Source organism: Arvicola amphibius, chromosome 9, assembly GCF_903992535.2.
Source record: "Arvicola amphibius chromosome 9, mArvAmp1.2, whole genome shotgun sequence".
Taxonomy (NCBI): Eukaryota; Metazoa; Chordata; class Mammalia; order Rodentia; family Cricetidae; genus Arvicola; species Arvicola amphibius.
In genome coordinates, this window is record NC_052055.2 from 58919254 (window position 1) to 58945640 (window position 26387).

Genomic DNA, 26387 nt, shown 5'->3' on the forward strand with positions numbered 1-26387 from the left:
GCCTCTACCTTTGCAACACTGGGGCCCCCAGATGTGCACTGCTGTGCCAGGAACTCTGTTCCTGTGCCCCTGTGGCAAGCATTCCAGCCAGTGAACCGTTTCCCCAGCATTGGGGAGCTTTGTAAACACTGAGGTGTACTAAACAAGAGTTTGGAGGACCTTAGTGTGTGCCAGCCACCTGTGATTGCTGAGTGGCATTCGTCACAGTTAAGCTCCTTCCACAGAGACTGAGAGCAGGAGCCCCATTTGGAAGGGGATATACTCAGGTTTTGAAAGACATTTTTTGTGTTGTGGATGATTTTTGTCTCAAGGGGCAGAAAATAATTTCTGATTTCCTGAAGAGTAAAGATGGACCTAAGAGTCACACCCTAGCTAGTACAGACAGTGATTTAAATTCATTTGGCAGAAGTGTGCTTCTGAGGCCTTTTTAAGGGGCTGAGAAAAATGGGGGTATTGCATTGTGGAGCAAGCCTTGAAAGGTCTTGGGTGGACTTTAGTTTATCATCAGATTTCCACAGAAATTGCACTTGTGTTGTTGAAATTTCACCTGAAATACTTGACATTTTAGAGAAGATAGTGCCCAAAGTTGGATGTTCTGGTCCTCTGCTCTTGATTACTTGAATTGTTTTCAGTCAGGTCTTCTTAGAAGAGCATAAAGCTGTGTTGGGATTTAGCCCAGTAGTGGAATGCTTGCTAGGCCCCTTGTTTGGTCCTCTGGGTGCACAGTCAGTTCCTCAATCGGGAGATCCCTTTACCTTCACTGCCCTTCTCCGGGCTCTGGGTGGTTCTTTAGGATTGCCTTAGGACCTCTGATCCCATGTCCCGGATGGCTGTCGGGGAAGGAAAGTGCCAGTCATACTTTCTTCCTGCCCACACAGTGGCTGGCAGGGTTGTCTGATTGGTGTTTTGTCAGTTCAAGTACAGTCTGATCTGTGTAGTGAGTTCCAGGGGTACATAGCGAGGGCCTGGGGTGGAGGATGGGGTAGCATCTGTGACACCTCGATCAGTGAAAGAGCACTGTTATTTGAGGGCACTAGTGCTTTCCCCTGTCAGATGCACATTGGCTGTGAACTCTGCAGAACTCTGAGGGTTTGCTTTCTTTTTTGAGACGGTGTCACTGTTTAGTCCTGACTGGCCTGAAAACATGGTCTTCCAGCTTCCTGGGCTCCGGGGTCACAGGAATGAGCTGCCATATCAGGCTGGAACTCATTCATTGAAGACGATGATTAAAATGTGAAGCAAGCTTTCCCAAACAAGCATGGCCTCCGTGATAGTGGAGAGAAGGCTTTGGATAGAGGCTAGTTGTGCAGAGGGCTGGCTTCCAGAGCCTGTTTCCATTATTTTATCTTTAATCTCGAAAAACAAACAAACAAAAATGAAGTCAGGTGTCCTAATCCAGTTTTAGGCAAATGTTTGGTATTTAGTTCATTTGAAGAGTTAAAAATAGCTGAGCTGGGGTGGTACACCTTTAATCCAGCCTGCTCTACAGAGTGAGTTCCAGTACAGCAAGAGCTACATAGAGAAACTTAAAGCTTGTTTTTTTTTTTTTTTTTTTTTTTGCTTTTTCGAGACAGGGTTTCCCTGTAGTTTCTAGAGCCTGTCCTGGAACTAGCTCTTGTAGACCAGGCTGGCCTCGAACTCAGAGATCCGCCTGCCTCTGCCTCCCGAGTGCTGGGATTAAAGGCGTGCGCCACCGCCGCCCAGCTAAAGCTTGGTTTTAAAATGTTCGAGAATAGTTAATGTTTACTGTGTATCTGCCGCACATATTGGTTCATTTAATCATGAGATGAGACAATGCCATGCTGAAATACCTACCTCCACCGTCTCTTCCACTAAAACTGGCCGCTCCTCTTACTGCCGTGCCTTCACTGGTTTCCCAGGGCAGCTCACTCCCTTGTCTCATTTTTATCTCCTCCTACTCTACCAGTCTATTAATGGTAAAGGATTCTTGAGTTAAAAGTGTGATTGCCTGTTTTAGTTTTGTGGCTTTAAGGACTCCAAAGAGCTTTGCCTTCCAAGTCTTAAATATTTACTCTTATTATCTTAAATTATGTGTACTTGTGAGTACCTGCACATATGTGCAGGTGCCTGTGAAGGCCAGAGGCATCAGATCCTTCCAAGGTAGCATGGCATGGCTGCTAGGAATTGAACTCTGGTCCTCTGGAAGAGCAGACCACGCTCATAGTCACTCAATCCCCAGCCTCCCACGTGCATGTATCTAGCACAGACCTTGATCCAGCAGTCTCCTTAGGACAGTTAAGTATCTATAGGCAAACTGAGCATGTCTAATTATGGTGCAGGGTGCGATCAGAAGTATATTTATTTTTAACCAGCACAATATCATTTAAAGATTTATTTACATATGTATTTTATTTGAATGCTTTGTCTACATGTCTACATGCTGGGAATTGAACTTCGAACCTCTAGAAGAGCAGCCAGTGTTCCTCACTGCTGAACCATCTTTCCAGTCCGCAGCTAGTATTTTATTTGCGATGTAAGCTTTATTAGCTCTGTACTGTATTGTATGTTCTGTTTTCTTTCTTGGTTTCTCAGGACAGGGTCTCTCTGTCCTAAAACTTGCTCTATGGACCCACCTGCCTCTTGAGTGTTGGGATTAGAGGTGGCACCTTGCACTGTCTAAGTGTTTGTTCAGTTGCTGTCCTTCCCATTTCCTCCTTTTAGATCTTAGGAGTGATGTGCAGTGAATTTGGGTGACGGAAGATAGATCATTTTGAAAGTAACAACTTGATTCTTTCCCCATCTGTATTCTTCAGCATATTAAAATCAGTTCTGATTTTTAGGTGTCATCTTTATCAGAAAGTGAGGAGTCTCAGGACTCATCTGACAGCATAAGCTCCTCACAGAAAGCTCACGGGATCCTGGCCCGGCGACCATCTTACAGGTTGGTACTTCGTTTTCAAATGTGTTCATATAGTTCTGTGAAATCTAAAGAGGGCAAGCATGGTTAGGCAAGGTCCCACAGATCTTAAGAGAAGTAGGTTGAAGCCTGACGTGGTGCTCACTTTTAATCCCAGCATTTGGGAGGCAGAGGCAGGTGGAGCTCTGAGTTCAAGGTCAGCCTGGTCTAATTAGTTCCAACACCTAGGACTGTTACTGGCGGGGAGTGGGAGGTAGATTGGAAGCACATTAAGCGGAGGAATTTAGATTTGAAAGTAGTTTGCTGTTTTTGAGATGAGAAGATTAGGCTGTCCTTGAACTCACAGAGATACCCCCACCCACCCCCCACCCCAGGCTGGGATTAAAAGCCTGTGTCCCTGCCCTTCTGGTAGTTTTTAGCTCTAATAGCCATCTAAAAGCAGGACTGCCAAGTGCAGAATTGAGCTGTATTGTTTGCTCTTTCTTTTCTGTCTGCATCTGAGCCTTTGTCCAGGCCCTGAGCAGCTTGTCTGAAATACCTGCATTCCGCACAGTTCCTGTATGTGCTTACCAGAGCCTCTGCTTACCTCTTCCTGACTGCCCTGAGACAATAAACTTTCTTCTCTAGTCCCTTTTAGTGCTTGTTGGGTATTTGTGTGTGTGTGTGTGTGTGTGTTTGCTTTTAGATTCATTTATGTTCATGATGTTTGCCTGCGTGCATATGTGTGTGCGTCTGTGTGCGGCATATGTATTCAGGAGGGTAGAAGGGCCTCTCTGTAACCCCATAGATTTCCATCTGAAGGGGATGGCCATGTTTTTCTGTGATGCCAGGTTCTAGCACAGTAACTACCCATCCCTTAGTAATAACTTGCTCAGTGAATGGGATCTGTAAGTAGTACAACCAGCTGACAGCCTTTGGAGTTAGGTGTCTGTAGTTTTATATGGATAGGAGTAGGGATATATTTCGAGTAAATGAATTTGTTACAAGTTCATGGTCAAATTGACCAACAATAGAGACTGTGTGGTAGGAGGGCTCAGAGACAGTTTGACAATGTGCGTAAACAGTGTAGTAAATTTTTAGGTGGTGTGAGAGAAGTATGTGAAATGTCCAACGTGAGTGAGAAGAAGACACGAGACACAAACCCACTTAGGAGTTTATTAGGGGAGGAAGGTGCTCGCAGGCCTGAGGAAACAGTGTATGGAGAGAGAGAGGGCAAAGATGGTGCGTCCAGCTTTTAAAGGCTGCCTGGCACGTGCGTACAGGGGAAGACGTTCCTACGTCACACACTGAGAATGGTGGACCCATGCTTTGCACGTGCTCACAGGGGGTTTGCATGAGTGCGTCACACGCTGATGATGCAGATGACAGGCGACCCACGCATGCGCACAAGGGTTTTAGTTGAGTCCACCTGTAGGTAACCACGCATTGTGCACGTGGGTCACGCAGGCCTTTTGTTCCCAAGAGTCCACCCACACGTGCCTGCCTTTAGGACCCAGAAGTGCAGCCTTATGGGTGGCTGAATAATTACAGTATGTATAGGGTCAGTCTATATAGAATAAATAGGCAAGAATTACTAGGTCTGAGTCAAGGCAACACTAACTTGATCTTTATAAGAAAATGGAGCAGGCAGAGTTTTGTAAGGCAGAAAAACCTAGCAGAAGGCCCCTTCAGCTAAGGACAACATAATCCAGCATAGACTGGAGGAAGGAGAGCGGTCTGCCTCTTCTAGGGACTGGAAGGTGAACAGGTAGTAGGTTTTATAATTTTTAAAAAAATGCTCCAAGATCCCCAGTGGCAGTAGGCAGCAGAAATGCTGTAGGTCCCAAATGGTGGTAGCAAGCCATGTGGTGGCAGACATCGGGCCCTGGGAGCAGCCAGTCCCAGACAGAGACATGGATAGACACGACATGCAGAGTGGGGTTGAATATTTATTCAGGGGGTTATGAAGGGGGGGAGAGAGACAGAGAAGATGAGAGAGAGACGGGGTGGGGGGGAAGTGGAAAAGTGGGGAGAGAGGCAGAAGCGAAGCTGCCTCTCCAAGAGGAAGATAGAAAAAGAGAGCGAGCTCAGGCTGGAAGCTTAAGATCAGCTGCCTCGGCGGATGGGGGAGGGAGTGGGCGTGGCTTGTCTCTTAATGGGACCAGGGACCAAAACCATAACAGTAGATAGGCACTTGGAACTTTGATCTCTTGAGGTATTTGGACTCCTCATTAATGTTAATGGACAAGCATGTTAATTTTGTTTACTTTTTAAGAGATTTGCTTTAATTATGTGTGTGTGTGTTAGGGTATGTACATATGAATGCAGTGCCAACAGAGGTTGGAGGAGGTGGACAAATGCCCTGGAGCTGGAATTACAGGTGTGAGTTGCCCAACATGGGTGATGGAAACAAAATTCAGGTCCTCTGCAAAAGTGCTCTTAACCGTATTATTGAGCTGCAATAATAACTGGCTTTTTGGTTTGTTTGTTTGTTTGTTTGTTTGAGACAGGGTTTCTCTGTAGCTTTGGAGCTTGTCCTGGAACTAACTCTGTAGACCAGGCTGGCCTTGAACTCACAGAGATCCACCTGCCTCTGCTAGGATTAAAGGCCTCTTGTCTGCCACCACTGCCTGGCTATAACTGGCTTTTTAAACTTTAGTTTTAGTTTTGGTTTTTTGAGACAGGATAGCCCAGGCTAGACTTAAGCTCATGACAGTTGTCCTGCTTTTCCCGTCCCTAAGATTGTATATATGAAGCGTCATGCCTGATTGAGATAACCAGCTTTATTAATTCCTTAAATTAATTTCCTTAAATAGAAAAGATTGATTTGGCTCAGTTTTACTGGTTTTGACTCATGATTGGCTCCATTGTTTTGGAGCCTGTCAAGGTTAGAAGCACGTAGTAGATAAGAACTTGATAGTGCATAGGCAGCAAAGGCGGATGGGTCCCAGCACCCTCCCTATTCGAGGACACATTCCCTGCCACTTGGCCCACTGTCCCAGCAAAGCACAAATTAACCATCAAACTTTTAACACATGATACTTCAGAGGACACCTCCCCAAAACAAAGTGACAAATTGGGTGGTAGGGAAAATCGTTAAGAATATAATTAAAAACTATAAAAAGCTAAAAGAAATAATATATTAGCACATAGAACCTCAGGTCATGAAATTTACCAGGGATTCCATGTCTGATTTAAATCAAAAAAGACATCAAGAGGAATTAAACCCTAACACTAGAACAGGAGACTGGGAAGACCTTGAAAATAAAGAAAACGAGAAAGATAGTCCTGTGGTCTACTGGGGAATCTAAAATAAGCATTACAGCAGTTGGATGTGACTGAAGAATTGGGTAGTTGAGGTAGAGGAAAGCTGAGTAGATTACCTAGGATGAGCACAGAAAGTAGATAGGAGTGAGGAGGCAGGCGATAGACTTGCAAGGCGCAACCTTCAGCCATCTAACTTACTCCCAAAGAAGACAATGGGCACTTGTAGCTACTCTCTTAGTTGAGGACGGGTTTCTGCGGCCTGGGTTATTAGCTTCAGAAAGCCAGATCCCAGATGGAAAATGTATGCAGAACTGGGTCTGGGTGAGTCTTCAGGAGAGAAAATTGGAGAATACAAAATATAAACATGATTATATGGCAAACATGCTAGGCAAGCTACTATCACTGAGCTGTGTTTCCAGCCCAGATAAACGTTTTATCTTAAAAAGCTTCCAAAAAGAGAAAGATTAGAGAGGAATGACCATTAAGCTAATAAACAACAGGCATTTTGAACAGCATCATTCAACAATAATGGGCTAACGTCTACCTTTTGGCCTAGAAATCTGTACTCAGTGATGTACTCCAGTGGTTGCATCTTGCTTACACGTACAAGAGCCTGAGTTTGTCCTTGTGCTACCCCAAAGATGAGTGTTAACTTACTTGTTACTATTCGCTTCTTAGAACACTAACTGTGACTCATTTGGTAGCTTTGTAACACAATAGGGAACTGGAGATGTATGTCAAAGGTAGATTGTCACTTACCTATATGTGCCAAGGCCCTGGGTTTGGTTCCCAGTACCACAGGAAGGAATTGGAAGGAGGGAAATTGAGACACTCCAGGCAGGAACAGTCTCTTGGAATTTTATATTGATTCCTGTTGACCAATCTCAAACTCTTAAAAGTAGTCACTAAAAGAACCAAAAGGTTGGCTCTTTAAACTTGCACAGAAGTTCTTGAATCAAATACTTACTTTCTTGCACCCACTTCAGTAAGCAGAAAACCACCTGCATAGAAGTATAAAGGGTGAAACCATGTGGGGTGGTGGTGGCGCACACCTTTAATCCCAGCACTAGGGAGGCAGAGGCAGGCAGATCTCTGTGAGTTCGAGGCCAACCTGGTCTACAGAGCTAGTTCCAGGACAGCCAGGACTGTTAAACAGAGAAACCCAGTCTTGAGGGGGGGGGGGCAGATGGAGGATAGATGGAAGCATGAAGAGCAAGTCCAGAGTACTTGACTGCCTGTGTGTGGTAGGAAGGGACTCGACTGGGTTTTGTTCACTAAACTGAGCCCTGAAAGAGGCTAGAATCTAAGAAGCTTCCCAAGGTAAAACTTCTTGGTGTCTGTAGCTTACTCAAAGATGAATACACCTGAGAATTCTAAAATATACATGGAGGTGAACTACCTGAAAAATCAGAAAAGGAACTTGTGAAAGTTGTCATCCAACCTTGCACTTACACACACACACACACACACACACACACACACAAATAAATCAGTAAATGACAATCCACAGGAAAAAAATACTTGGCAGAAAAACTCTATGACATTCAACACCTACTTGTACCATTTTAGCAAACGAAGGCTAGAAATGGCTCCATAAGCACGTGTGTGCTTGAGAACTGAAGGGTGTACAGGAGAAGCTGTGGCTCAGGTCCTAGCTGCTGTCCTCGGAATAGATCCAGTCAGCACTGCAGAAGCTCTGAGAGTTAAATTGATACTGGAACCACGGTAGACAGATGGCTGATCAGAACTTGTAGCTTGGACATAGCTAGATTGATAATAACCTAAAACAGTAAGAAATTCTCTTTAAGGATTAAGACAAGACTCAGAAGGTGATAAAAGAATACCAAAACTGTCAAAATCACTTAGCATATAATCTGAAAAAGTCCCTCCTTGGGTTTGCAGGGGAGGGCTATCTGCAGATTCTAATACCTAGATGATGGAATTATGTGGTAGAAACTTAGAAGGACTGTTAACAAAAATGTTCTAGCAAGTAAAGAGTTAGTCTTCCAAAAACAAATGGAGATAGAACCTCTGGGCAGACTTCAAGAGAAATGTAACAGAAGTAGAACTCGTGTGTTCAATAGGAGAATGGGGTGAAAAGAAAAAAAATCCATCAATTTTGTAGAATAGTGGAAAGAGACAGGCTGTTTAGCACTGGGGACAGAGGAAGGGTGTGACATTGAGAAGGGAACATACACCCTAAAGTTGAAGTATAGTGACGGCTGCACACCCGAGGATAGACACACTGCAAATGGACTTAACTGCATGGTAGTTGAATTGTCTTCAAACCTTCTATTTTAAAAGGCAAAGATGATTAGAACGGATTAATAGAGACTCACTTCATATATAATGCTGTACCTGGGCTAAAGTTGGATAGCTGAAGACAAAGGCAAACTCTTAATACAGAGACTGGGACGACTACATCAGCATCACAAAGGAATATCAGAAATACAGAGGTGCAACATGAGAATATTCAGGAGGATAAAGCAATCCAAATGTGTATGAACGTTAGAGAAGAACTTCACAGTACATGTGTCAAAGCTAACAGTTGAAAAGTGACTCGGAAAAGCAGCTTGATATTAAAGTTAACATTAGCAATCTGCAGGATCAAATGGTTTTGGGAGACATCACCAAACAACTGTTCAAAACACATTTACGTACCAAAGACCCTCCCTTTGCACTGAGTGTGTGGTAGCTCATTTCTGTAAACCTAGGCTTGCAAAGCTGAAGCAGGAGGATTACTTCTGAATTTGAGGCCAGCCTATACTATAGAGTTTCAGGCCAACCTGGTGTATAGAGTAAGACCTTGTTTCAAAGACAAAAGTGCTGTGTCTGGTGACATAGGAAGGTAGAGTTCTTGAATTTGAAGTCATCCTGTTCTGCACAGCTACAGATCAGTCAGGGTAAGAAAAAAGGAAATGACACATCTGGGTTACTGGTAAACCTAATTTTTTACCTTTTAACAGATTCAACATGTATTTATTTATTAAGGAAAAGAGTGCTTTCAAAAAAAAAGGAGAGATTCCAAGAGAGGAGTGCCCTTAGCAGTCTAAAAGAACTGAAACCATGTATGCTCTCATACTAGAATTAGACTAGAAACCAATAATAAAAATGCAATAGAAAATCTCCAAATAATTGGAAATTAAACTAAGAAACCATTCATTTGCCAAGCAAAATTTTTCCGGTTTTTCGAGACAGGGTTTCTCTATGTAGCCCTGTGTAGGTGGAGTTTTTCACCTAGACAACTGGCTCCCCAATAAACACACGGAGACTTCTTACTGATTATAAATGCTTGACTGATAGCTTAGACTTGTTACTAACTAGCTCTTACAACTTAAATGAAGCCATTTCTACTAATTTATGTGCTGCCACATGTCTTATGGCTTATCCGCTCATTTCCTACAAGTCCTGCTTCCTTTGCATATGGCTGACAACTCTGCCTTTCTCCCCAGCGTTCTCTCAGTCTCACTCGCCTGCCTAATCTCTCCCTGCCTAGCTATTGGCCAGTTGGTCCTTTATTAAACCAGTGAGAAAAACATCTTCACAGTATATATAAGGATTATTCCACAGTACCCTGGATGCCCTGGAACTCATTCTGTAGACCAAACTGGCCTCGAACTCAAAGACCACCTGCTTCTGCCTCGTGAGTGCTAGAATAAAGGTGTGCACTAGCACCGCCTGACTGCAGACAGGAAGTCTTGAAGTCAGAATTCTGTTGTTTTCATAGTAGTTGTTACTGTTTTTTGAGACGTGATCTCTTCGTTTAGCTCTGACTGGTCTAGAACTTGGAGCAATCCTCCTGCTTGAGCCTCTGGGGTGCTAAGATTAAAAGTAAGCTGGGCTACCATGCCCAGCTTGCATTTTAGTTTCCATCAATTAAAAGTACTTTTTAATGCTGGGTTGGTAAATGCTTGCCTGTTAAACTTATTTCCCAACACTGCATAAACCACACAGTAGTCTCAGCACTTGAGAGGCAGAAGATCAGAAGGTCTTGGTCTGGCCAGCATGACTCAACAGGTAAAGTGACCTGTTTCCAAGCCTGCTAACCTTGGTTCATCCCCTAGGACCTGTGTTGTGAGAAAGGAACCGATTGCCCTCTGGCCCATACACATACATAAAATCTAATAAAAATGCTTTCTAGAGCCAGACTGCTGGCACATGTTTGTAATCTGAGCTCTTAAGAAGAGGAGACAGGAAGATCAGGAGTTGAATATCATCCTTAGCTAGGAAGAAAGTTCTGGACTAAACGAGACTGTCTAGGGTTTTGTCTGCAAAATACCAAATTTTGTGGGGTGTAACTCAAAACATCAGTTACTGGAAGATTGGCAGCATTAAAGCTACCTGGCTAGGATATATAACTTTAATCTCAGCACTTGAGAGGCAGAGGCGGGTAGAATTCTGAGTTGGAAGGCAACCTTCCAGCTGGTGAGTTTCAGTACAGCAGGTACTGTGTAGAAAAGACCCTGTCTCAAGATACCAGGATAAGGGAGTATTCAGCATGTTATGATCAAAATGAAGTTCAATCTCTTCATGACTTCTGACCTAAGCAAGAACCACAAACAGCATTTCAGTACATCATCTCACATTCAGAGGAAGATTATGTCTTCCCCTCTGTTTTCAAAGACCTCAGACAGAAGTACAACAGTTGATCTCTGCCCCTTCAAGAGGATGACGAAGTTCAGGTTGTCTGAGGACACTACAAAGGCCAGCAGATTGGCAAAGTGGTCAGGAAGAAATGCATCATCTGTATTGAATGAGTGCAGCGAGAAAAGGCTGTTGACACAAGTGTCCATGTGGGCGTCCACCCCAGCAAGGCTATCACCAGCTAAAGCTGGACCATGACTGCAAAAAGATCCCGAAAAGTGAAGTCAAGTCTCCATAAGTAGGAGAGGAGAAGGGCAAATACAAGGGAGAAACAATTGCGACAATGCAGGAGAGAGCCATTAGCCCCTAGGTCATCCTCTGATGGCCACATGTACACCATGCAATTCAGTGTTTGTTTTGTTTTCAGTGTTAAACTATTAAATATTTAGAACATTAGTAAATATTAGAATATAACATAAGCCATCTATGCACTGTATACCAGGTAACATTATAATACTGCTTCAGGTTAGTACCTTTCCTGCAGAGTGCTGTTCCCTAAGCTAGTGTGTGCCATTCCCATGTGTAGTCTCTTAGTTTTTTGACAGTTTCCCAGCGTAACCTTGATAACCTTGGAGAGCTTCTTGGGAATACAGTCTCTGCGTTTTTGTGGTAGTAGTTCTGCTCTTGTTTCTGAGTACTGTGGGCTTTTCTTCCACTACAGATTTCGAAGTTGAAAAGGCCACTTCACTTCCTAAGTGAAAGACACTTGAGGACAGAACCTTCTTTCCTGGAGAGGAAGGAAATGGTACAACTATACAGAGCCTTTGCACCTAGAGAGGTGCTCTCTGTTTTTGTTCGGTGTGTAACCAACAAAGCGCAGCAAACCTAGACTACATCACTGTGATGATAAATGCTAAACATAAGAATTCCTTAATCCCCTAGGACCTCTTCCTTTTGTTTGTTTTGGTTTTTCAAGACAAGGTTTCTCTGTAACAGCTCTGGCTGTCCTAGGACTTGCTCTAAACACCAGCTGGCCTCTAACTCACAGAGATCTGCCTGCCTCTGCCTCCTTAGTGCTGGGGTGAATGGTGTGTGCCACCACTGCCCGGCCTCTTTTTTTTTTAAATGTGCATTGGTGCACATGCCTGCATAGGTGTCTGTGTGAGGATGTCAGATCCCCTGGAACTGGGGTTATAGACAGTTGTGAGCTGCTTTGTAGGTGCTGTGAATTGAACCAGGTTCTTTAGAAGATTAGCCAGTGCTCTTAACCACTGAACCATCTTCCCCATCCACCCAAGACTTTTTATTAAAATATTTATTTATTTATTATGTATACAATATTCTGTCTGTGTGTATGCCTGCAGGCCAGAAGAGAGCACCAGACCCCATGTGGTTGCTGGGAATTGAACTCAGGACCTTTGGAAGAGCAGGCAATGCTCTTAACCTCTGAGCCATCTCTCCATCCCCCTCTCCCCCCAAAAAAGACTTCTTAACACTGGCTTGGGGCTCTACTAGAGAGTCGTGCTGTTTATTTTTTTAATTATTTGGGGGGGGGGCAATCTTACTATGTATCTCTGGCTGTCCTGGGACTCACAGATCTGCCTGCCTCTGCCTTTGGGATTAAAGGTGTGTAGCACTAAGCTCAACTTGATTATTGTACTTTTTAAAAAAATTCAACAGTTATTTATTGAGCCCAACACACTGAGCTTTATATGTGCTCATGCACTTAAAAGAAAAGAAAAGAAAAGAAAAGAAAAGAAAAGAAAAGGAGGCTGAACAGTGGTGGCACATGCCTTTAGTCCCAGTGCTTGGATTGCTTAGAGAGGGAGGCCAACCTGGAGCAGAGTAAGTTCCAGAGCAGGCAAGGGTACACAGAGTTCTCTCATGAGGAACACTGCCCTCTTCAGGATGAGTAGGGAAGCTACTTGATTTCCTTACTTGAGAGTCACTTGTTTTCCAGGAGTCCCACGTGCTGTCCGTGTGTTGGGCTCTTGTTTCCAAGGACATGTCTGGGAAGGTCTCCTTTTGTTCTCTCCTTTTGGAGTGTCTGCTGGTAGCTCTGTCTTTGTATGTCGATCTGGGATAAGACTGGCTTTGGGTTGAGTAGACCCGCTTTTCCTTTCTCTGGGACCCTGCCCCTTGATTCCCACTTCTCTGTCAAAGCAGGTTCTCCTGGCAGTGTCAGCTACAGCAAACTGCTTCAGAACAATGAGGCACGATTCCTTCCCTTCTGAGCTTAGAAATCTGGGGGGGAAAGGGATATTGCCATGTTGGACTAAGCTGAGGTGAGTGCTGGAGCAGAGGTCCGTTCTATCCAGACAGTTGAACCTTAGGTAAAACTCTAAAATTCCTGAGTCAAGGTCACTGAGGATGATTCACAGGGAAAGGAGTTTCTGAGATTTAGAGCCATTCTTAGCAACAGCTCTTAGAAAGACTGCATTGTGGTGACTCTGGGATCTGTGTCAGCAGCTGGCTGACTCTAAAGACTTCATGCTCTCGAGGAGCTCCTGGAAATTCAAATGCGGTGGTTTGGTAAAGCACACTGAGCTGATTTGGGGCTGGCTTCTGCTTTTGGTTAATTTCTTTTTTGTCTTTGAGATAGGTCCATTACTATGTGGTCCTTACTCATTTCAAATTCCTGATCCAAGTAATCCTCCTGCCTCAGCCTGCCAAACTGAAAAAGAGGGCATACACTACCACACCTGGTTAGATTACTGCACTTGTGATCTGAACAGGTGTGGTGGCTCCCTGTAGCGCCAGCACCTGGGAAACTGTGTCGGGTAGGAGGGTCTAAAGTTTGAGGCTATGCAGTCACGAAGAGAGTTTCTTTGTAAGGCACTGTCATTAATAGAGTTCTCTTCTTTTACAGGAAAATACTGAAAGACCTTTCTTCTGAAGATACACGGGGAAGAAAAGGAGACGGAGAAAATCCAGGCATTTCTGCTGTTACTTCTATGTCTGTTCCAACCCCCGTCTATCAGACCAGCAGTGGACAGTACAGTATGTACAGGAGTTTTTCCCGTATATATGCAGGCGCAGAGGACAGTGCAGTATGTACAGGAGTCATTCCTGTAGACACACACCACTAACTAACTGGTGGGAAGAAATGTCAAGTGCTTTTATGTATTATCTCACTTCCTAACAACAACTTTGTGAGAAAAGGAGTTGACCGTGGGTGAAGGAAACAGACTTAGAAAGGTAGATGGGTTGGCAGCACCCACTATCCTATATCTTGGGTTATTAATGTTCATTCAAGGTCACCAGGGCTCCATAGTGAGTCCCAGGCCAGCCACAATGTAATAAGACTGCTTCCCTCCCAAATTAGATATTGTCTATCTGGCTTTCAAGACCCCCTCTCCCTAGTGTATAGGTGCTCTTTGGGTCTCGTGTCTATGACTTTGATGTTGGTGGAAATTAATATCTGAGTTGCTTCTGTAATAAAATGTTATATGGGAAAATTGTATTTTCAGTTTGAGGTTAAGGAAGAAAAAGAACTGAGATTTTGTGATGTTGGTGGTAGCACGCACCATGAGCTATGCTGGGCTGTCAGTGTAGAGGGCCAAAGTTAGCAAGTATAATGAACTCAACACCATTGTTTTTGATACTGGCTATGTGTGCTCTGGCTGGCCTGGAACTCACAAAAACCTGCCTCCCTCTTGCCTCTGAGGTTCAAGGTGTGTGCTACCACACCTTGTTGCTTCTAAGCATATGGATGTATATCTTCAGTCTTTTATGATATTGGACTTATCTTTTCCGTCTTCTAGGTTTCCCCATATTTTCTAAATTCTTTTAAATTGTTGGCACACCTTAAGTTTATCTTGGTAGTGGAAGTCAGGAAGGGATTCCAGTTCCTCCCCTCCAGCACCTGCTCAGCTCTTGAGCTACACCATGTACATGTCAGCTCCCCCACATTTTCCCAGCCAGTCTTCTGTCACTTTGGGAGTTTAGATAAACGTTGATGTGTAAGGCAACTCGCAAACCTGCTTGGCCGCCTACCCTACACAAGGCTGAGGGTTAACTCCCAGCACTAAAGAGAAAACGCTGGTAAGTCTGATTGGCACCTCCCATCAATGCCTGTCCCATTTGACCACCTTTCAGTCCTCTCGACACTGAGCACCACAACTTCCCGAATCAGCAGTGAGTCTGTCTGTCCATGGAGCCTGGCTCTGTTATTACCTTAATTTTCTTTTTCATGCTTTAGCCACAGTTACTTATTTAAAGTGTCAGCTGAAATGGGCATGGTGACCCACACCTGTAACCCCACACTAGGGAGACAGAGACCGGAGCTTTAGGAGGTCAAGGTCATTATTGGTTATGTAGCAGGTTAAGGGCCAGCCTAGATTAAATGAAGCTATCTAAAACCAAATCAAACCCTAAAAGAATTAAATTATCAAGTTTCTTGCTCCAGTCTTCCCAGTGGCTTTCTCCTAACACCTGGTATAATACCCCAGGCCTAAGGACCTGCACTTGGTTTCTGGCCTGGCCTTCAGTCTAGCCACACAGACTCTGTGCCTCCAGCTCACACAACTTGTTTACATTCTTCAGGGTCTTTGAAGTTGTCATCCCTAGCCTGGCATTTACTCTGCAGATAGTCACATAGCTGACCTCATTCCTCTGTTCAAATGTCACTTAAAGGGACATAAGGTTGATTTATCTGTGTATGTTTCTGTGAGCACACACAAGGAGCCAGAAGAGGAAGGAGGAAGTCACCTTTTGAGCCCCACCTCTTTCTTTGAGCCAGGGTCTCTCCCGAAACTTGAAACAGCAATCCTCCTGTTCCCACACCCCTCAGAACAAGAGTTATAGGACTGCATAGGATGCCTGACTTACTACATGAGCTAGCTCTTGAACTCTAGTGTTCCTGATTGTGCAGCCCTCACAGAGATCCACCTGCCTCAGCCTCCCAAGTGACGGGATTAAAGGCGTGCACCACCACTGCCAGCCAAATGTAATATTCTTAATTCTCCATTTTTAAAAAAATACCCATGCTAGCCTGTTCTGGTCTTAAACTCTCAGTTGTACCTCCTAAGTGCTGGGATTATAGGTGTGTGACCATGCCCACGTTCAGATAAACCCTAACGTGTTTGTATTTCTTTGCCTTCACCCCCAAGGGGGGGGACTGTTCACTATAGAAAAAGCATAGTGACATAACATGCCTTCTTGGCTCAGTAGAGTCTGAGCACAGCCTAGACTACATGAGATAAGTATATTAAAAAAGAAATAGTCGTGCTGGAAAGATGGCTCAGAGGTCCTGAGTTCAGTTCCCAGCAACCACATCATTGCTCACAGCCATCTGTAATGAGATCCGGCGCCCTCTTCTGGCATGCAGGCATACATGCAGACAGAACACTGTATACCTAATAAATAAATCTTTTAAAAAAGAGAAATAGTCATTAGCCATTGGATCTCTCATTAATGCTCCAGAAATTTCTATGACAACATTAGCAATTAACGTGAAATGTCCATAAATTTCAAATTTTATGATTCATTGTATATTACACAGCTTGAGACTAAATCTCGGGTAGTATGTCTAAACTTTATAAAGACATTGCTATTCTCAAGAGTGGTCAGTGATTTTGCCAAGTAGAAGTACACTCAAACCTATTATCTATCTATCTATCTATCTATCTATCTATCTATCTATCTATCATCTATCTTATCTATCATCTATCTGTCTGTCTATCTATCTATCTATCTATCTATCTATCCATCTGTGTATGTTGGTTTTTCAAGACAGGGTTTCTCTGTTTAGCCCTGGCTATCCTGGAACTGAACCAGGCTGGCCTCGAATTCAAAAGAGATAGCCTGCATCTGCTGGGATTAAAGGCGTGTGTCACCACACCTTGCTTTCAAACTTACTTAAATGTTCCTTTTTTATGCCTTTCTTTGAATTTGTATTATATAGCCTTATAACTTTTTTCTTCTCTTTGGTTTAAGTTGCCATTGCCCCAAATGGAGCCTTACAGTTGGCCAGTCCAGGAACAGATGGAGTTCAGGGACTGCAGACATTAACTATGACAAATTCAAGCAATACTCAACAAGGTACAATCCTTCAATATGCACAGACTTCTGATGGACAGCAAATACTCGTCCCAAGCAACCAAGTAGTTGTGCAGAGTAAGTGTGCTCCTTATCTACAGACATGTCCAGGTCCTTTCTGAGGCAGCTGATGAGTAACTCACCTCTTTGGCCCTGCAGCTGCATCAGGAGATATGCAGACCTATCAGATCCGTACCACACCGTCTGCTGCTTCCCTGCCACAGACTGTGGTGATGACTTCTCCTGTGACCCTTACATCTCAGGCCACAAAGACAGATGACCCCCAGCTGAAAAGGGAAATACGGCTGATGAAAAACAGGTGGGTGTAATGAGTTGTGTGTATCTCCTAGTCACACATTACCTGATTAGGTGATTAGAAAGGAGGTTTGGCTCAGCGTTATTTTTACCATATTGTGTAGTGAGGAGCTGTAGGTTGCGTTCCTGTGGCCCAGTTCCCGGCCTCCTGACTAGCTTATGCCCCAAAATAACAACACTCAAATTGTATTCTTTTAAACACTGTCTGGCTCATTAGTTTTAGCCTCTTACTCACATCTTGCTTTAACCCATTTTTAATAATCTGTGTAGCACCACGAAGTGGTGTCCTACCAGAAAGATTTTAGCGTACGTCCATCTTGGGCTGGAGCTTTATCGTGTCTGGCATCTCTCTAAGGAGAGGCATGGCAGTCTGTCTAACTTAGGAGAGGCGTGGCATCTTACTGATCCTTCTACCTCACTTTCTCTTTTTGTTTTGTCTACTCCACCCACCTAAGGGGCGGTCTATCAAATGGGCCAGGCAGTTTTTTTATTAATTATCCAATGAAATCATCAGATAGATAGAAGACACACCTACATCAATATTGCTGGGTTATATCTGGTTCATTCCCATGGATCAGCGGGCTCATTTGTAAGTTTCTGTACTAAACAGCCTATCACCAGACTTCATTATTACTTTGTCCTTTGAAATAGCATTGTTTAGAGACAGGGCAGATGGTTCTGTGATTAAGAGCACTGGCTGCTCTTCCAGAAGACCCAGATTCAATTCTCAGCACCCACATGGTAGCTTAAAACTCCAATTCTAGGGGACCTTAAATCCGATGTAGCCTGTTTGGGCATTGCACACATGTGATGTACAGGCATACACACAAGCAAAGCACCTATATACATAAAATAAGAATAAATTATTTTACAAAATGAAGAAGCATTGCTAGGCAAAGCTTTTTGAACAGCATCTCCTGTTAGGCACACCCTAGAGGTTCTGGGCACGGTCCCACAACAGTAGCACAGCAGACGCCACAGTAAGCAAGCCTTGCCAGGTACAACAGTCGTGTGTGCACTATACTTGAGCCATCGATGGCACTGAAAAGATAAGATACGTATTGTAATCGGCAATGATCACATCTTGCTAAACAGTACCAGCATCATCTGAGCTTTTTAATATTTATTTATTTATTATGCATACAATATTCTGTCTGTGTGTATGCCTGCAGGCCAGAAGAGGGCACCAGACCCCGTTACAGATGGTTGTGAGCCACCATGTGGTTTCCGGGAATTGAACTCAGGACCTTTGGAAGAGCAGGCAATGCTCTTAACCGCTGAGCCATCTCTCCAGCCTCTCATCTAGCTTTTTTAAGGTGTAGTGGTAGCAGCAGCCCCCTCCTCCTCCATGGGTTGTTAGTGGCTACTGTTAATGGTGCTGCTGTTTGCTGAAAGCTAGTGTGGACAGCAGTGAAATTTGCCACACGAAGTGACATTTCCTTTCTCTAATTTCTCTGAACCATGTTACGCTGGTGGTAGCATTTTACCCAGAGCAGGGTATTTTCCAAAATAGAGTTGGTGACCATAATCTCTGCCTCCACCCTACGTAAAGCTAAATCCATGTAGTATCTATCTTTATTGCCGTTTGATCTAGTCACACCACAAAAACTTCCCTTGTTTGCAATGAGGCTGCTTCATCTTCTGGCTTCCGTACTCCCTGGAGTCATCCTTTCCATGCAGTTTGGCTGGCTGGCTGGGAGGGCTTGCTCTGGCCTGACTTAGCTTTCACCAGCCCTTCTCACCGAGCTGAATCATTTGTAGCTTTTCACTTAAACATTTGAAGGCCACTATCAGGTTATATAAGAGGATTGACTTCATGCACATCTTGAATGCCAAAGAGCTTCAAGGAGAAAGCCATTTGAACAGTCAGAACATATACTACATTTCCTAGAACTCACCATCTTAGCTGGGCGGTTTATGACTGCAGAACACAGTTAAAATGCTAATATCAAGGGCTGGAGAGATGGCTCTGCAGTTAAGAGCACTGACTGCTCTTCGGGAAAGATCCTGAGTTCAGTTCTCAGCAACCACATGAACTGACATGTAACAGAACACTGTATACATAATAAGTAATAATTTTTTTTATGGTAACATGAGGATCACAGATGAAGATGATTCAGCAGGTACAGGTTCTAGTCTGGAAGCCTAGTGGCCTGAAGTCAATCCTTGGGACCCACACAAAGATGGAAGAAAAGAGCCAGCTCCATCCCATAGTTGTCCTTTGACGTGTGTGTGTGCGCGCACGCGCGTGCGTGGGTGTGCATTCAGGCACTATGGCAATGTGTCCCCTTCCATACATAGTTAAATTTTTTTAAAGGTATTTTAAGTCAACAATCACCATGAAACATTTACATCTTTCTTAAATATATATTTTTTCCATTGCCTTGAATAGCACTGGCTCGTAGCCAACAATGGCTTTGATTGTGATCTTACTCCCACTTTCTGAGTACCAGGAATATCAGACCTCCACCAAGTAGGGTCTTGTGTAGTGCTGAGGCTCAAGCCCAGGGCTTCGTACATGCCAGATAATTGCTCCACCAATTGAGCCATACTGTCATCCCCTTAAATAGATTTTAGTCATATTACTGCATTCACTTTAATATATCAGGCATGAAAACTTGCTTCTTTGAGAAAATGCGTATACAATGGTACTCTATGTACTGTGTTCTAGAGGAGTAAGAAAAGGTGCCAAGAAACTCGGAATGACAACAAAAGGTCACAGATGGAGGAGGTGAAAGATTACAGTATGACTGGGCTTTTCAGCTACACACACAATCATAGGATAATGTTTTTAAAGCAGTAAAATTAGCATAAAATAATTAATGTGGGTACATGTAAGTTTAATTGAAAATAAAACATCACTGTTAAAAGGTGACAACAAGGATTGCTATCCTTTACTTGTTTGTGTCTCTAGGAATGCGTTTGTTAGACCGATAAACAGATGATTGTTTTAGAGGGCTCAAGGGATGACATAAGATACGTTATGTAACTAGAAGAAAACTGATAAGCTCTTGTACCTGGACACCCCAGAAAGGGTCTTAGAGTGTCACAAGAGTGCTTGTCCCTCGTGTGCAAAGCTTGGTTGATCCCCAGTGATATGTGATAGAAGCAGGTATGACACAGGCAGGAGGTATGCTGTGAGGATTCAAGGGAGATTCGAACCAGCCTACGTTACATGATGCCCTGTCTCAAAAAAGATAGTCACAGAGGGGAGTCACTAGAACGGAGACCTCTGTTCTCACAAAGCTACATTTAAGGGTTGGTGAACTATATAAGCTGCCCCTTATTTATTCCTATATAATATAGGATGAACCTATAGGAAAGAAACTAAAGACCTGATGAGGTTAGGAATGAACGAGATCTCAGCACCATGAAGCTATTAGCTAAACTTATTGCTGTATTGTGGAGATAAATTCCTTTTTTTTTTTTTTTTTTTTTTTTTTAAAGCCAGGGTTTCACTATACAGCTGGAACTCAGTTTGTAGACCAGGCTGGCCTTGAACTCACAAAGATCCATTTGTTTCTTCCTCCTGATGACTAGGATTAAAGGCGTGTACCACCTCGTCCAGCTGTAATTCTCGTCTTGATCTAGTTTTGATGTACTGACAAGACAGGGAACATACTTGGAGTTAGTTGCCTGTGCTAGGGAACTGCATAGGTTACTTTTCATGAGGTCACGACACTCAAAGCGAAAAATGTCACTTAAAATTAGTTCTCTTGCATAGTTCCCCAAACCATGGATGAAAAGAAGGTACTTGATACAGCTTCAACAAATCCAAACACTGAACTCTCACAAATAGAGAGAGATGGAGGGGGACAGAGAGGAGATCAGGTTGTCCTTAAAGGATGTAAGCTGCCTTTTTATCCAAAAGGCCAGCCTTTGGGAGTGAAAGATTAAGTCACTACTGTGAGACCAGCCTGAGCCACAGAATGAGACTCATCCCACTCTGCCCAACAAGAAGAAAAGAAAAGCTTTAGGCCTGTGTCCTGCCACATGCCTGTGATCTTTGCCAGGTGGCACTACATAGCTCAACACTGACCCCCCAATATCTTTTATGTATAAAGTGAAACTTAGAACTTTGATATAAATATACATAATTGTATAGCTTTGAGTATAGAACATTTAGGGAATTTAATGTAATTATTAATGAATCTGACTTCATTAAAATGAAAACCTTTGAGCTGGTCATATTAGCACTTGAGAAGTGGAGACAAGATTGGGAGTTCAAAGTCATCCCCAGCTACATGACACTCACAAAGCCAAAAAGAAAAAAACTGGAAAGGTAACTCGGTGGTTTTACAGCACTGGCTGCTCTTCCAGAGGACCTGGGTTTGATTCTCAGCACCTGCATGGCAGCTCACAACCGTCTATCATTCTAGCCTCCAAGGGCATTAAGCACACAGGCGTACACTCATACATGCAGGAAAGATGACTTTCCTGAGCACAAGCAGGGGCACAGGTAAGCGTCTACAGAGCAGCTCCAGGTGGTGCATCTCATGGGCGTTCCTTAGCAGAGGTCAGAGCTGCCTTCACTGCATGTGAGGAGGGAGCTGTTCCCCTCTTTAGACCCACCAGTTCTCTGTGACAGAATTCTTCTGACCAAGAAGGAATTCTTGCAGTTTATATATAAAGGACCTAAAGAGAAGGAAACACAGGTAATCCATAAACAAGAAATTGTGCCAGACGTTGAGCATGCTTCTGGGAAGTCTGAACTGAGCATTAGCCTGAGGAGCGTTAGTGAGGCTCGGGGCTTCTGTGCATCCCTGCTTCACTCAGGGCCAGCTGGTTTTAAATGAACATGGCCAGTGATCCCGCAGGAAATAACATTGCAAAGATGCCACTTCTAAGTTGGAGGTGGTAATGGCTGGAGTGGTAAGCTCAGTGGTTAAGAGCACCAAGTTGGATTTCCAGCATCCATATGGTTACCACCCATCTATAGCTCCAGGTCCAGAGGACCCAACCCCCTCTTAGGCCTCCATGAGCACTGCAGGTGCTGGTACACAGAAAATCCTTAAAAAAAAAACAAAAAAAAAAACAAAAAACAAAAAAAAAACTATATATATGAAAAAATTTAAGCTGAACAGTGGTGGCGCACACCTTTAATCCCTGCACTCAGGAGGCAGAGACAGGCGGATCTCTGTGAGTTTGAGGCCAGCCTGGTCTATAAGAGCTAGTCCCAGGACAGATTCCAAAGCTACAGAGAAACCCTGTCTCGAAAAAAAAAAATGTAAAATGTATGTGGGGAGGAGCCAGGAATGATAGCACCCACCTCAGCACTTGGAAGACTGGCAGGAAGATTGCACATTCCTGACCAGCCTCAAGTACATAATGAGTCTGTCTCCGAAAATGGGGCAAGGCTGGTGAGTGACATGTGTCTGACTGCTGCAGTCAAGATGCTGAGATAGGAGGCTTCAGGCCTAGCCTACAGAGTGAGAACTTGTCCAGAAAAAGCACTAATTGGGAGCTGACTGGATGCCTGGTAGAGAGCTGAGCAGGAGGGTGTGGGGGCTTCTAGGACAATGGAGTTGTGTCTCAGTGGGGCCTTATACAAGTATGTGTGTTTGCCAAGACAGATAGAATTCTATGCTCCAGATCTTTGTATTGACACCTGGAATCCCAGCAAGGCTGAGGGTATAGGCATCTAGGCCATCCTTGCCTAAAGAAAAAAATTTGTCTTTAAATAATTCTGTGTGCCTGTGAAAGCCAGAGGTGTCTGATAGCCATTCCCCCCCCCCCCCCCCCAGGGAATTACAGCTGCCCAGCATGGGTCTTCTGAAGAGCAGCAAGTAAGTCACCTACCTCCTCCAACCCCATAGACGATATCTTAATTTTTCAAATGGGGGTTTGGGGTCGTGGCACGTGCTTATAATCCCAGCATTGTGAAGAGGAGGGTGAGGCAGGAGGATCGCAGATTTGAGGCCAGCTTGGGCTGTACAACAAGACCGTGTCAGGAAATAGTCTTGTAAAGATGACCGGGGAAGATTCCTTAGGTGTACTTTCCATGTGAAGGGTGTGGCATTTTCCTGATGTTTCCATGCTTGTGTTTAGGGAGGCTGCGCGAGAATGCCGCAGGAAGAAGAAGGAGTATGTGAAATGCCTGGAGAATCGCGTTGCCGTTCTGGAAAACCAAAATAAAACTCTAATAGAAGAGCTGAAAACTTTGAAGGATCTTTATTCTCATAAAAGTGTTTGACTCTTTAAAGAAAAAGTATTTTTATGGACTTGCTTAAAAATTAGATTTCTTTTTAGTGGAGTTTTATAAATTCAAAGGTCAAAGAAGCTACTTTGTATTAGGTTTTTACAATGCAAAGGTGAAGGGGTGAGTGGAGATGACCGTAACAAAGCTGCTGGTACAACTGGAAGCTCCGGGGGAAATGTACTCAAGGAAACGGACTTTGGCAATTTAATTTTAAATAACAGTCCAACCAAAAGTGGCAGATGCATCGATAAAGCAATCAGTTCCAAGTTTGTATTTGTATTTTTCCAAGATTGCCTTTTCGTGTGTGTGTGAGTGTGTGATTCCTGCCAATAAATTCTAAATGACAAATGTAAAGAAACCATAATACGTTACTAAGTATGTGAATTATGTGGTCTGATTGCTACTTGTCACAGTGTCGGGTGTGCTAAATGAGTTTTGACAGTTGGTTTTGTTGGACTCGAGGGTTTTTGAGAAGTGTTCTAACAGGCGCAGGGCACACTCTGAGTGTGGTGATTTATAACATTTTTATAAGAATGGAAAGAGAACTGTCTTGAAAATTTGACATTTTTAAATAGCTTTTTTTTTTTTTTTTTTTTTTTTGCTTCCGGAAGGTAAGGGCAATTTTTCACAAGGATATAATAATTTTTTTTGATTCTCTAATCCTGTATGCAGTTGAAGAGCATTACTTTGTGCTTTAACGGAATGAAGTGTTTACAGAAGCCCTTAAAATATTTTAAATAACCTAAAGATGCACGCCAAAGCTTCCCGAAGGTTTGTAATCATCTTACCGTAGGTTTGTCAGGTTCTAAAATAGTTATTGAGGCAATTCTACGTTGACCTATTTTGTAATGTAGCCAATGGTACCTTTATAAGAGAGTGACTGCCGATATATTTTTATAGTGAATCTTTATAAATTCTAATGTTGAGTTTTTAATGATTATTTTAAATGTTTATATAGTTTTAGTAAAAAAATTTGTATCTCAAATTATCATTTTTATATTATGAGAAGAGTAAAGTTTTCAATTGGCTGATATTTGAATTGTACTTTTTCTATGAAGTTTATCTAAAGTTGAAGCTATGGTCAGGACACCAGTGTTTAACCTCTGTATTCTAATCTGTATACACTTTGAAACTGTTGTGTGCCTATATGGTATGTTTCATATTGTCTATGGAATTAAAAAACATTTGATAAGATTAAGTTTGCTGAATACAAAATGCAGTGTTCAACATAACAAGTGCCAAGCCCACTGCCAGCCACTGTGTGTGACACTCGTGTGGTGGACTTGTAGCCTCAGGTCCCAGTAGCTCTGCGGTCTGGTCTAGAGGTGCTTGACATCAGGGCTCCTTGTTCTTTGATTCAGCTCAGGAAAGCTGTCTGCAGGTACATTAACAGACCGTCACTTACTATTGATCCTGCCAGAGAGTGTTCATTAGTAGAACTTGGCCACAAAGGCTATTTCTTACTTTTTTTTTCTTTCTTCAACCTAAAGAACATGGGGTTTGTCAGGGTGTTCTAGCAGGGAGTAGTGTTTAGTTGGCAGGTTACTATCATTTCACACATGTGTTGGTGGAAGTAATCGCTGTCTGCAGCTCCAGCTACGACCTGTCAGATTCTTTTAGACTGTACAAGCATCCTACCAATGAGGGCATCCCAGCCCAGTAAGTCATTGTGATGACTTTAAAGCAAAGAGTGAAGACGGGGTATTCCTCAGTTCATTGGAGTGATAGAGGTGCAGCATGACTTAGAATTAGCCGTTAGTAGTGATGACGGCAGTACGCATTCCCAGGAAAAGATGTGCCTAAGCTCCATCTGAAAAAGGCTTGATGGATAAAGAATGCCTTGAGTTAGTCAAGAGGGCATAGTCTTCAAAAGCATATCCAATCTAATCAGTAATGTTGGTTAGTTTGGTTTTGTTTTCTCAAGACAGGGTTTCTCTGTGTAGACCAGACTGGCCTTGAACTCACAGAAGTCCCCTGCCTCTACCTCCCAAGTGCTGGGATTAAAGATGTGCATCGTCACATCACATCAGTAATACTGTTACAGATTTCTTGTCTTGTTCACTATAAATCACAGGGAAAGGCCATTCTAGATTGCCCCTGTCCCCAGATCTTAGGGACTGGTATAGGAGAGGTTTAGGGCACATTATCCACTGTCCCTTTTCTCATTCTTAGAGGTAGATGTATAACTGCCCTTTGACTAGTATAGTTTATTGCAGTCATAATTATTAGAAATTAAATCTTTTCCTGCCATTTCAAGATTGAGGTCCTTTTTCTCCAAGTCGTGACATTTTATTGTGATCATTTGCTGTCTTCAACTTAGCTTGTGCCATATATAACATACACCATTTATAACATATCATATATGACGTAGCAACCTAAACAAGTCAGGGTGACTTTACATACATGTGTTCTCAAGAGTATTCCGTGTAGATGAATAGCACTCGACTAGTGAGGTCATGGCATGCCTTTTACATACAGTGGGCAGAAGAGACCAGGAAAGTCCCCTTTCCACCCCTGTGGAGCTCAAGCCCTTGAGGTTCTTGTTTGCTAGGTCACATCAGTGTAACTGGCTGGGATTCAGACTTCTAAGCCCAGTGTAGTGCCAGATGTGGTGCACACCTGTAATCTCAGCAGAAACCAAGGGGCTGGAGCAGGAGGATCAAGAACACCTTTAACCCCAGTTCTGGGGGTTGGGGAAAGACAGAGGCAGGGTGATATCTGGGAGTTTAAGGCCATCCCATTCTACAGAATGAATTCTAGGGCAGAGAAACCCTGCCTTTGGAGGGAGGAAGTTTGAGGCAATGTCTCAAAAAAATCAGTTGGACTTCTCACTCAGTAAACCCATGAACTCCATCAGTGTCAAAGGAGAAAACTAACTCCAGAAGTTGTCCAGTGACCGCCTGGGCGATACGGCATTCACCTGTATCCACACATCTTACACACAGGTACAGTGATACATTTATTTAAAAAAAAATAGCAATCTCGGAACACTGTCTTGTAAGCTCCATCATGAGGGTGCCTCATACATAATATTTGATGATCTGAGTTCAAGCTCAAGTAGGCACAGAAAAATTTGATATTCTGCCCAGAATCACACAGTAAATAAGAAAAATATTTTTAAATTTT

At 43.3% G+C, this 26387-nt stretch overlaps 1 protein-coding gene and 1 pseudogene across 2 annotated transcripts in view; both read left to right on the forward strand.

Annotated features, from left to right (window-relative positions):
* The window catches only part of Atf1 (activating transcription factor 1), a 35694-nt gene extending 11235 nt beyond the window's left edge, over positions 1-24459 (forward strand). The window contains exons 3-7 of one of the 2 annotated variants that reach the window (XR_005286868.2): positions 2802-2902; positions 13578-13708; positions 16646-16825; positions 16907-17155; positions 17602-20433. Coding sequence is in view for 1 of the 2 variants with exons in the window: in XM_038342561.1 (XP_038198489.1) it covers positions 2802-2902; positions 13578-13708; positions 16646-16825; positions 16907-17066; positions 23111-23255 (717 nt within the window). In the remaining variant the exon portion in view is untranslated. Of the gene's footprint in view, positions 1-2801; positions 2903-13577; positions 13709-16645; positions 16826-16906; positions 17156-17601; positions 20434-23110 lie in introns of those variants that run through there. The other variant, XM_038342561.1, reaches the window with a different exon arrangement.
* LOC119822588 lies at positions 10637-11078 on the forward strand (annotated as a pseudogene).
* Positions 24460-26387: the final 1928 nt, after the last annotated feature.